At 36.1% G+C, this 12,580-nt stretch overlaps 1 protein-coding gene and 1 long non-coding RNA gene across 4 annotated transcripts in view; one reads left to right on the top strand and one right to left on the bottom strand.

The window, feature by feature from the left end:
• Positions 1–1,586, top strand: part of OSBPL6 (oxysterol binding protein like 6) — a 91,034-nt gene extending 89,448 nt beyond the window's left edge. For all 3 annotated transcript variants that reach the window (XM_069020552.1, XM_069020550.1, XM_069020551.1), the window contains 2 exons: positions 426–548; positions 1,470–1,586. In XM_069020552.1, coding sequence (XP_068876653.1) covers positions 426–548; positions 1,470–1,578 — 232 coding nt within the window. In that variant the 3' untranslated portion in view covers positions 1,579–1,586. The remainder of the gene's footprint in view (positions 1–425; positions 549–1,469) is intronic.
• Positions 1,587–5,784: 4,198 nt separating this feature from the next.
• On the bottom strand, positions 5,785–11,999 carry LOC138112924 (uncharacterized). The gene is made up of 3 exons (XR_011151915.1): positions 10,443–11,999; positions 9,784–9,842; positions 5,785–5,873 (listed from the first exon to the last, which is right to left on the bottom strand). It is a non-coding gene; the product is annotated as an uncharacterized lncRNA (long non-coding RNA).
• Between the last annotated feature and the right edge of the window lie 581 nt (positions 12,000–12,580).

Genomic DNA, 12,580 nt, shown 5'->3' with positions numbered 1-12,580 from the left:
TAAAGAAGACAGTCAGTATTGCACTCAAATTTCTGCTTAACACAGCTGAGGGAAATTAGAAAGCTTCTTGTTGATGCAGTAGAGCTATAGTGCAACCTTGGGGCAGATTCCTCATAAAAAAACTGAAAAACAGGCTCTGAAATGTCATGTACTTCTGCTATGAATGGAAGCAACACTAATTCCCTCCAAATTCTCTGTTCATAGTTCTTCAGTATTTGTGATATGCTGAAGTTACTGAACAAAGTGTGTGCCTTAGGCTATAGGTCAGGTACACGTAGCTGGGGAGTCGCATCTCAGCCTGGATCTGAAAGTACAACACCGACGACACACTTGGCTTCTGCTTGTCTTTTGTGATGACTGGTGCTGGAAAATCCCTTGGACCAGACACTGTGTGATTGCTATAGGGCCTGCTGTTATTCCTACAGGCTTCTGGAGGAAGGAAACATAGAAGCAGCAGCATCTGAGAAACAAAGAATAGAGGAACTTCAGAGAGCTCGGAGGCGGTACATGGAAGAAAATGGCATTGAATACGTACCCAAATTTTTTAAGTGAGTCTATTCATTTGAGTAGTAAGTCTGTTTTTTATACTATAACTGGATGAAGTACTACAAGAATTACCACCAACACAGACTGATAATCATGAAAGTGTGGAAAGTTGCAGTTTTAAGAAAGAAAATTAGATACCTGATACCTGCTTCTTTGAAGCAGTTTTTACACAGTTAAGCTTCATAATTGAGTGATCCTTTTCTCATAACGGGCCTCAGCTATACAAGCCTTCCTACTGAAGTGGAATTACAAGTATAATATTAGGATCTAAGATTTAACTAGGGGCTTTTTTAAAGTCATTGCATAGACAAGTAACACCGTGGGGCCTGAGCAACCACATCATACATATATATATCTATAACATGTATATGTATACAGTAAATATGTATTTATTTTTGAATGGAGGTGTTTTTTTTGTTGGCTGTTTTTTAATAAGCATTCTTCTGAAACAAGGAATAGTCATGCCAAGTAGGCTCATGTTTAGCATGGGGAATCAAAAGTGAAAAGACTGAATGTGCCTGATGCAGTTGTACCATAATATAAGCAAAATACAGACAAGGCAAAAAACCAAATGGTTAAAGGTTTACATTCTGCGAACTATATCTACTGGATAATCCTCTTCACATAATCAGAATCTGTAGTGGCTGAAGGGGTTTTATGTGGCTCTAAGACCTGCTCATACAGATCAGACAACAGATTTTCACTCTTGGCTGTTTTCTCTGTCTTCCACTTTTGATATAGCGGGAGGTTGATTTTGCCTTTAAATTCCTGACTTGTGTCCTTTAGATATATGAAATTTGATTTAATATTGGGTTAGATCAGAGAGGTGCGGAATTTGATTTTATATTGCGTAAGAGCAGTATCAATGGTTAAAACTTTTTTCCTCTCTTTATCTCTCTCTATTTTTTTTCCCCTTTCTACAGAAAAGTTATTGACGCTAATCAAAGAGAAGCCTGGGTTACCAATGAAACCTACTGGGAACTGCGAAAGGATCCTGGCTTTAGTAAAGTAGACATTCCTGTACTCTGGTAAACTGAGAATGTAGACCTAGTAAACATATCACTCTGAAGAAAAAAAATAACTATGCACAATATGTTTCTTATAGCTAAGTGTGGTTTGTGGGTCTACGGAAAAACCATATCATACACATTTATATTCATCTTTATAATGGACTTTTGGAAGTGCATTAGACCAGGCCCCTGACCACTTCTGGATCTTTCTAATTTTGCAGCAGCCATTAAAACTAAAAAAAAAAAAGGAAAAAAAAAGGAAACAGAAACCTTTTAAAGTTTCATACGCTGAAAATTCAGAAATAAAGAAGCAGATGAGTTATCCAAAGTCACTCGGAAGAGGTGGTAAGCGCAAAACTGCAACCGGTGCTTTAAACAGACATTAAGAGTAATACAATTTAAATTAAAAAAAAAAAAAAAAAAGGAAGAAAAAGAGAAAAAAATCCATTTTATTTCAACTATTTTTGTTAAAAACTCTTGGGTCACAACACTGTCATTTCTGGCTTCAGGTTAGTCCTTTGGTGTGATGTGCTTGGACTGGCCTTTGTCAAAAAGATATGCTTTTCTGGAAGCTGTTCCCAGTCATATGCCATTGTTCATGCCTTAACAAAATATGAAGATGTACAGTAAGTAATTTTAAAATATCTATGCTTAGGCTTGTGTGAAGGGCAGATTTTTAAAGCTCTAGAATTTTATCACAATATAAATACTGGAAGACCTGCATTATTTGAAATCAAAAGATAACCAAACATCTAACTGTATTTCAGAGGTATGAGATCTACTGTACATGCTTTAGCTTTGGGATGCTGACTGTATAATCAGACTGAAAAGAAGCTGCTGGCTGGTTGAATTTCAATTTTGGTAAATGCATATGAATTCCTAGTCAGAAAGTTCATATTCTAAATGACTGATGCTGAGATGCAGTCATCATTTTTAGTACTGGCTGGACACTGACCTCACAGTGAATCTCATTTTCCCATAACTGTTTATACAATTAGAAATCCCTGAAGCTTTGCAACAGTGTTAAAAGCACAGAAAGATATCATGTGAAGGTTTCTGGCTTCTCTCCAGAAGCTGGATAGTACTGTAAATGCAACTGTTTTCTGCCACACACTGTTTATTTTCCTGGCTCTGTTTTTTTCCCCATCCACTTTTTTAATCTAAATTTATGTTTGAGAGTATGGCAGAGGCTCCCATGTGTTGTAGCTAACAACTTCTACTTGTGTTGCCAAAATAGCTTTGTGCAAAATTATACTTTACATTTTTTCATAAAGTGGTTCTGTATTTTTTGATTAAAAACAAAGTCTCTTATGTGTTGCTAAGCCTCAGTTAATATAAGTGGGAGAAGACTTGGCACCTTCTGTTTGAAAATCTCTGAAACATAAAATGGTAGGAGGGCAGATTTTAATAAAAGAAAAAGCAGTAATTTATTACATAAAAACTACGTTCCATATGGTATGATCTAGTCTTCCATTTATGCATGTGTTACACATCCCACCACTGATGATAGGTTAGATTTCATGTGTAGACTCTGTATTCCTTTGTGTGCATATGTAACATACAATTTTTCTATTTAAGATTGATTCCAGTCCTGAGACCAAAAATAAAATTACTAGATAGGTATGTGATCTGCCAACAGAGCTGCTTGAACAGTTCTCACTGCATTACCACTCATCCCCAGCTCTCAGCCTGCTTCTTCCTTTTTCAGAGTCAGGTCCCTATACAACTGAGATTACTTTGGTTATTTAATATTAGTTTAGTTCTCCCTGTTGACTAGCAAGGCAACTAGCTACTAATCAGTTCCAGTTTTGTCACACAATTCTGTTGTCAGAAAGAACTATAAAAAACTACAGAAAATATTAAGTAGACTTTTTATGAATTGTGAACGCTCACGAATTTCTTATAAAAATTTGCTATAAAAATCCCTGTGTAGATTAATGGGATTTCTTCCACAGAAAATTTTATGTTATTCAAAGAATGTTATCTTTCTCTTTCCTAGTTGAACCTAGTCTGATTTATTCTTATTTTAGCTCTGCAATTGTTATAAGAAAATGAAAATATATCAAAGTTGGTTTTTAAAATAATTGGTTAACATCATCCTACTTGCTTTAATGACATTACACTAGGAATCAAATTGGTGCATTGTGTGTAAAATAGCAATTAATTTTTTTCTGTGTCATTTTCTTTAAAACCAACTCTATTAAACATTTGTCCATCTTTTACTCCAGTCTTTGTGTGCAGTTCACCATGATATTAGGAAGTATTATGTGTGTATGACTTCAAGTACACTTGAGGGACTGAACTGCATGTCCTCAAATCTTTAATTTAAATACAGAAAGAAGGTCTTTAGTTTTACAGTGTTCTCATAGTGCTCTGTGAATGCCATTATTTGCAATGCAAACTGAAACTTGGTGGACACTGAAAATGCTATCACTGAATTGTTTTTTCAATTGTTTATTTGACACTCATTGAAAGAAAAATAATACTAACATTTTTAAAATTTAGAAAATCTGTGATATACTAAATCTTTCTATTGAAAAGGCACTTTCTAAGCCTAGCAGATGTTAAATTAGTTAATTAGTAAGTAGAGAAGACACAAAATGATGCAACACAAGATACTTGCCATCTATATCAGAAATGAAAAAGTTCAAGCAGATGCACCATAAAGCAGTTTCTTGTTGTGCAGAATTCTCTGTGTTCTGTGCAAAATCTGATATTGCATTTGTCCTTTAACATTGGGAGACATCATGGCATGTTTTGTGCTGATTCTAAAGAGGATAGGACTGAGGGCTTGTATCCAAATTATAATTTTTAGTCAGCCTGTGACATTTCACAGCATTGAGTCAGAGGGGATAGTGAGTTTTCCACACCCCCTGCCCACGTAGTGCAGAATGGAGTATCCCATGCTGCAAAGAGAGTGCACAGCTGGCTGTTTTGCAGCCTGGCACCTTTTGTAAATGCCTGCTGGTTTTTGGCAGGGCTGCTGCTCAGACACCCCTTCCCAGCATGTGGGATTTTTCTGCTCCAGAAGCAGACCTTTTCACTTCCATTGAACCTTGTGTGTGAAGTGTATCCTGGCCCAGTCCTCAAGCTGAGCAGTGTCCTTCTGGTTGAAGCTTTGCCATTTGGTGTGCCATCTCATCCTCCTAATTTGATGTCATCTGTGAACTAATTATCATGTAGTTTTACGTCCTTGTCCAGGTCACTGGTGAGATGCTGATTGACATGGCCACAGAACTGGCCCCTGCAGGGCTGTCCTCATTGCTGGCTGCCAGGCATAAACCATTGATCAGTGAATGCCCTTCAAGCTGGGATTCAAGCAGTTTTCAGCCCAACTCACTCCGTTCATCCAGGCAGTATTTCCTTTTGGAAGGCATGAAAAATGCTATCCAACTCAGTAGATGTAATTGCTATATGTTTGGTAGGTGTTGAAAATTAGTGTAAATCAATTGACATGTAAAACTTTTTATGCAATTTAAGAAGTTCTTTCACTTCAAAGACATATGCTTCTCTCCTGTGTTTTCTCAAAACACTTACTTCTGTGTAAAAATGCACAATTCTTATGCTTTAGTTTCACAATAATGAGCTGTACTTTCTATTAATACTTTAAAAGTGTACCTTAATTTCCTTGTTCTGGTACTTCAGATATGATAGGGTAATAGTAGCTATTTTCATCAAATGCAATGTCTTACAATGACTTAAATAGCTTCATTCTTATTTTAGATCAGTATTATCAAGATGGCAGACTTTTTGGCATATTAGAAATTTTTGTCTCACAGGAAGAGACAATTTGAATATGAATTGATTTTCATGAAGTATCACTGTGATTAAAAAGTCATCTAGGCACCCATTCCAGTTTTAGACAGATGTAAGTTGCATGAAATAAACGTTTTTTTATTTGGCTTTAAAAGTGCAATTCCCACTATAATAGTCTTCTCGTCATACAAATAATGTTACCCTTCTTTTTTCTCATTTTGAACTTCTGACTCTGAATTAGCCTGTATGGCATCTGTGGGTTTTATGTGAGTAGCACATGCCAGGCATGTGTCAAGTACTGCAGTATGTATACACGGCACAGTGTTGAAAGATACAATCTTTAATTCCCTACTGAACACTGTCAGTGCTTTATGGCAACAAATTGCACAAACCTTAAGGCACACTAGGAGCCAGGGCTGGTCCTGCCCCCATGGGCACCTGGCGAGCACCTTGTATCTGGGCCATGTCCTCTGTTTCCCATGGACAGAATGGGATTTTCTCATCTCTCACCAGTGGAGCCCAGCACAACTGCAGTCTTACATCTTCTCCTCAAAAAATACCCTGGAGGGGAGGAGAGGTTTCATTTGCAACTGCACAATAACCAAGAGGGCTGAAAATACCAATTCTCTGTTTTGCAAAACTTGCTTTCACTAGCAAAGGTCTATTAGTATAGGAAAGGTTTGTGTGGTCTCCTTGTTTTACAGGATTTTAGACAGTCTGTTACAACAATAAACAGTAGGTATTTTACATGTTTTGGCTGCAGCTGTAATCTGAGGAATGAACATTTTTAGATGTCATTAGTAATACTGGAGCTGCATAATGAAAGCAAAGGAGAGTTTTTCAGATTAAGTGCACCTGAGAGTGTATTTGTATTCATACGCTAAAATGATAGGAGGGGTTAAGCTAGAGAATTTTGCCCACCTAGGGGAATAAGATTAATGTTGACAAAAGTGTATCAGAAGCACTGGAATGGCCTCACTGGTAACCTTGTGTTATACACAGACCCATGAGAAAGCTAAGGAAATTTGCTGTCATAACCACTTACTTACCTTGGGGCTGAAAAGGGGCTGAAAAACACTACCTTGATTTTTCTTTCTGTCTGTCGTTGAGAAACAGTCATCAAAACTGTGTGAAACTTGAATTTACACTTCAGTGCATATATTGATAAATTTGAGGTATATTTAGTATAAAAAGTAGTACCATCTTCTACTTTACCATTCCTAGTTACTTCTATGGTAATTCTGATACCAGTCAGTATTTTCATGAAGAAAGGGTTTTTTCCTTTTTTTTTTTTCCTTTTTTTTTTTTTTTTTTTTAACAGAAGAATCTAGACTGTGCTAATAAAGGTACAATTATTCCTGGGCAGAGTATCTCCATATGCTCCATTAGAACAGTGACTGGCACCCAGGAGAATGCTGCAAATCTGAGTAAGGTCAGAGAAATGGCTTATTTACAGCAATTTATCTTATTTTTGTATTATATATTGTAAGGAGTCTACTTACAAAAGGAAATACATTACTTACTCTTTAAACTAGGGTATGTAAAACACCTTTATTCATTGGCTTTAGTGTAAAGTATATATTTCTTTCACTAAACTGAAAAGTATCTTTATAAAATGATTTTTATACAGTTTCTTGCAAGTTTAGAAAGTAATATTGTATTTCATATACCAGCCTCCTCCTTTGTCAATTTTTGTGGCGTTTTAAACTCATCATCTTTCATTTTTTTTTAATTACTTTCCTTGCAGTCTTTGTCAAACCTCAGAAAAGAAAGGTGAGGGAGAGACAACAATGCAGAATGGTGAAACTAGTCACAGAAGCTCTGTCAGTGTGACATGTAATAAAACAGAAAGTTTTTAACTTGTAGGAATTAAAATGTCAGCAGAGATGCTGGATCTGTTTCAGGCTGGTTATTTTAATACCATTTTTCTTTCCACTGATCCATGACAGCATGAAAAAAGGGAAGATTGGAGACATTGGCTCAGAATTAATGCTGAAGGTGAAGGGAAGTTTTTACTCCTTTTATAAATAAAAAATGACTGTAGCCAGCATTTGGCTGAAGGTGTCTTGGTAACATGGAAAAAGAGAGTTACATAGTCTGAATCTATAATCAGCAGTGTGTAATATATTCTTTCTGACCTATGAATAATTCATTGAAGTATGGTAAAGCTACTTATTGGTACTCCTGGAGCAATGATTCAGCTGTCTCCTGTGAAACACTAAAATGTATTTTCATATTGACTGCTCCTTTTAGTGGTCTGCATTAATGAAAGAAGATATCTTCTGCTAGTGTATAATGTTGCTGGCCCAGAACATTAGGCATGCAGAATGGGAAGAGGTGAGGAAATCCCTTCAAAAACTGAGAAGTGGGTAACTTCTCTGAGAATCAAAACGATGTGCTATACAAGAGCAGCACACAGTGGCAAATATTCCACCAGAACTGTTCTTCACTGAGGTACTTGGCTTCTGGTGCTGGTCAGTGTAGCTGCACACGCAACCTCTTGTTCTGAAATTGCATCTGTTTTTAGGATTGTGCTTGTGTCCCAAGGGTTCGTTTGTCATGCCCACCAAGAATAACCAGTGCTTGAATCAGGACTGCAAACTCAGATTTCTTGTCTAGTAGTCCTGTGCTGAATACTCTCTCTTTCTTTGTTAAATTCACCTCAACAAGGATTATTATAGTAACATTAACATAGTGAATACAAGGTTAACCCTCAGTATTTTCCAGGTAAAGGAAAATTTAGGATAGCTTTTTTAACTACGTGGAAGAAGTACAGATGAGTTCTTCTATTATCCTTGTATTTGCTTAATATTTTATAAAATATTTTGAGACTGGATCACAATAAATATATTAAAATTACTTTATCACCTGTCTTGAAGTTGCCATTGAAAATTGTCATTCCAATTTGAGGTTAGAAAATAAGTTTATTTAATTTTTGAAAAAATTGCTACTGGTATTCTTTAGGGGTTAAGATACAGTATAACAAATTCAGATCACAATCAATTTTATTCTGCTGAGTCTCACAGAAGACCTGACTGAGCAGAAAAATAAGTGCTGATGAATGTATTTTGGTATGCAGTCATAAATGCAAAATGACAAGTTCTACCTTAGTACCCTTTCTCTCTAGTTAGAAAAGACACTGTTCTTGTTCCTTTTTAATCATTTCTAGACTATTTATTTCAAGCATTTTTTCTGCACTAAGAATTAATCACATGAAGTTTGAGTTTTAAAAAGTAAACCATGTTTGGAATTCTGCAGACATGAAGAGTGGAGTTCATGTCACACTAAATGTCCACTTCTCAGGGTGGACCACTAAAATTTCACCCTTGGGCCAAAAATAAATATCAGTGGGCTTTGTATATGGATTTGTGTCTATGTTATTTACTGTAAAATAAGAAATCAAGCTGCCAGCATCTGATGTCTGAAATATTTTTCTCCCCCAGAATTGCATAGCAAGTTAGCTGTTCTTTATCTGTTACTGCTAGATTGTCTGAAGTGGATACTTTTATTTAGCACGTGAAAAGCCATCATAAAATTAACCTACTCTGGTATCAAGAAAGATTATTTTGGCAGTTCTGTGCTAGGATATTATGTATATTTTATTTGTTGCAGTCAGTAGCAAGACTCTTCTCTGGGTCTCTATCTACTTTTCTTTGTATAATTAACTGGTGGTTTATGATTTCTCAGTATTTCAACAGCAAAGAATTCTGTATTTTCTCTCACTTTTGCACAAAGCTAATGTAAATTGGGAATAATGTCACACTTTTTTTGGTGTGATTAGATGCCATGCGCACATGTATGAAATGTAGTAAATGTTAGTATTTTTACCTTGCTCAGATTCTGAGAATGCCATTAGAAGAGCAAGGTTTAGATTAGTTTGTCATTTTTATACTGCCTTACTGAGCTTGTTTGCTTTTAACAACCTTTCAGGTGGTAGATTGCCCTGTGCCAATTCTTTAGCAGGCCAAAATGTCAGAACCTAAACAGCTAAAAGAGCATTCTTTGCTGATTTCCTGTATCCCTGTGCTAGTTCTGAAAAAAACCCAACCATATCTGTTGGTTCCTTCTGCACGTCTTTGGGTAGCTTACTTGTAAAAGGAGATCCTCAGAGTCTTTCAACTGTGATTATCCCATTGTGTCAGCTACAAAAGCAAGCAGAAACTTGCTTTGTGGTTTTTAAGATTAATTTAAAGGCAAAAAGTTGCTTTTTTAGAAGCATAACATATAGAGCCAGTGCTACTTTTGAGTAGTGGGTAGATAGTGTCTGTTTTAAAGGGGAATAACAGACTGTAATGAGAACGGGTCTTAGATGCACCAAATAAAAATTTTTCTGTTGTTTGAAAGCAATAGAAAAAATTTACTTAAGGGAAAGAAAGACAGTGAGAAGCATTTATGTACCCAGCTACCCAAATGTTGCAGAATGCATTGTTTTTTGACTACTTTAGTATTAAACCTCACATGCAGGACTCACAGTTTTATACTCAAAAGTTTGCTGTGGACTTCCATCATGAGATGAAGAAGTATAGGATACTGGAAAAAAAAAAATCAGTACCATAATTTCTAAGTAATGCTAAATAATAGAAAATTGATTTGCAGATATTTGTAGTGAAAATTATATAAGCTACTTATAGTGTCGCAATTTTTAAAAGCATAAATTTGGTCCTTCATAGTACATTCAGTAATTTAACATTAAAAAAAAAAGTTAATTGTTCTTGATTGATTTCCTGCAAATGCATTCATCTGTGCTTGACTATTCACAAGTTTAGGATGTCTTCATTATGATTCTTCTTTACATCTTATTAATTCTGATTCCAAATATGGGCTGATTATGCCTGTAAAAGCAGTTTTATTGCTTAGGGTTAGTAAACATCATCAGCTGAGGAGCAATACAGAAAGGGTGTAATTTGCATATTCCAAATCTATAGAATTTTATTTCACTGCAAGAGTTTATCAGCAATGCACATCAGATTTTTTCCTGATCCATCTCCTTGGACTCTGACGTTGCACAGGCATCAATGCAAACTTATTAACATTGCAAACAGTTCTCATTTAAATCAGCTTAAAAGATGTAGATGCTTAAGTTCAGATAAAAATGCTGAACATTCCTAAGAAAGCAATGTGCTGGTTTACCTGCTTACCCCAGGCTTTGTAGCACTTGATTTCTAATTCCTACGTGCTTAAACAAATGAGCACCTACGCAGAGGCTGAGCTGCTGTTGGTACTCCATTCTCTGTTGAACCCAGTGAGCTTCCAGGTGAGTGGATGATCCAGCTGCCTAAATCTATTTCAGCTGTAGGCCTAATGGGCAGTCAAGCCTAGGTATTCAACTAGTTGCCCTTAAGCTTAATTTCGAACATGTGCACCGTGTTGTGGAAGATAAATTGTGTGAAATACAGTTGGTTTGACTGCTTGCCACTCTGGGCAATATATTCGACTTTCCTTTTGCATTTTGGAACCTTATTCTGGAGCTTGTAGTTTTTAAAAACAAGTTAACTTCATGTCTCTGCAAAGCTCAATTAGGTATGACATTTGGAATAAAGAACAGTACATTAAAACAATTACAATTCATCATATTATGTCTCATTCTGGCAAGCTTCCTGTTTCCCTATACTTTCCCCAGGATGGTGCCAGCCCTGAGCTGAGGGTTGCTAGTACTGTATGCCAGGCAAAAAAAGGAGTCTAACCTTTCTGATTTGTGGAGGAGGGGGTGGCTGACTAAGAGCACGCTCTTAATCTCAGCCTGGAAAAGGATGAATGTGAGGAAGTGCCTCTCTCTGTCTAGGCTTTAGCACATACATAGAATTGCTTTTTTTGGTATGTTGAGTTCTCTGGCTACTTCTGAGATTAAACCTAGCCAGAAAAGAGCAGTAATAAAACAGTTTTAAGTTTCCGTGTAATGCAGCTGCAACACTTATTCCGTGTCTTTGCACTTGTAATTTGGTTTTGAACGTAGTTGTAGTAATCACTACACACACAACGTGTGTGTTGTAGTAATCCAGAGAGCAGATGAGGCCTCACACTGACTACCTCTCATGCAATAAAACCCAAGCTCATTCAGTAGTTAATGTTGATTACAGTTGAGCATCCTTTGGCCACATGATTCAGGGAGGTGGTAGTGGGGGAAGTAGTAAACAAGAAATAGTAATTAAGACTTTATTCCAGTGATGTATGTGGTATACATGATACCCATAATACCAACTCCAACTGAAGGAGGTCCTACAGCTTCTGGTAGGAAATAAAAAGTGAATTTGGCTATGCTATAGTTTTTGTTGTGCTCTAAAATGTAACAAAAGATGTCATCTGTTTCCTTCAGGCTAAGTCAGATTACCAGGATATTGTGTCCAAAACATACACACAATTCTAATTTTTGAGGAAACATGATGCTCTTTTACCTGTTGCAATGTAATTGGATAATGCATGTACAAATGACTTGTGTAGCCTGCCAATGAATGTTGCTAATGCCTTACCAAAAAAAAAAAAAAAAAAAAGATAAAGCATATTTTTTGTATTTTTTTTTCCTCGGAGGCAAATCCAAACAATGCTAGATTTGGGAAACTGTTTACTGAAAAGCATTTTCTAATAGATCTCTGAAGAAGTGCAATTGTATAATTACTATTGTTCAGTGCATACAGTACATTGTCTCCATCACTCTGTACACTGCTGCTATTAGTGCTTGTTCTAATAAATCTCAATGTACACTGTTTAAACTGCTGTCATCTGTGTTCTGATTTATTAATATAAGAAACACTCGAGGCAATGGTTCTTGAATAAACTATTTGTAACTAGTTAGATGAATTGATTATAAATCATGAAGTTCTTAATATATATTTTACAGATTGATTTTGAAGAGGTGGGTGATAGTGGCAGCAAAAGCACTGAAACAGTGGTTTTGCAAAAGCATCATTCTGTTCCTTTCTAACCTTTTTCAACTGCAGGAATATTTTTATAAAACTTTTCCTATGTGATTGTCTGTGCAGTTCCTTTAAATCTGTCAGGAGCTACCAACCACAGTCTCAAAGATGGTAATTTTCTTTTTGGCAGTTCCTAGTTATATCTTCATACAACAGCTGATAAGAGCCTTTTCTTTTTCTTTCTTTTTTTTTTTCCCACTTCAGCTTGTTCTTTGTGATTAGAGGGAGCTTGCAGTATGCTTCTCAAGTTTTGAGAGAGGGTGTAGAAAAAATTGTTCCTGATGTTCTCTAATAGATTTGAAAAAAGTGGAAATGAAAGAAAAAAAATTACTTGACACCCACCCTGTCTGGCCTCTT

The sequence above is a fragment of the Aphelocoma coerulescens genome, chromosome 7 (assembly GCF_041296385.1).
Source record: "Aphelocoma coerulescens isolate FSJ_1873_10779 chromosome 7, UR_Acoe_1.0, whole genome shotgun sequence".
Lineage (NCBI taxonomy): Eukaryota > Metazoa > Chordata > Aves > Passeriformes > Corvidae > Aphelocoma > Aphelocoma coerulescens.
The sequence above is the reverse complement of the archived record's forward strand: the minus strand, read 5'-3'. Positions and strand labels throughout refer to the sequence as shown.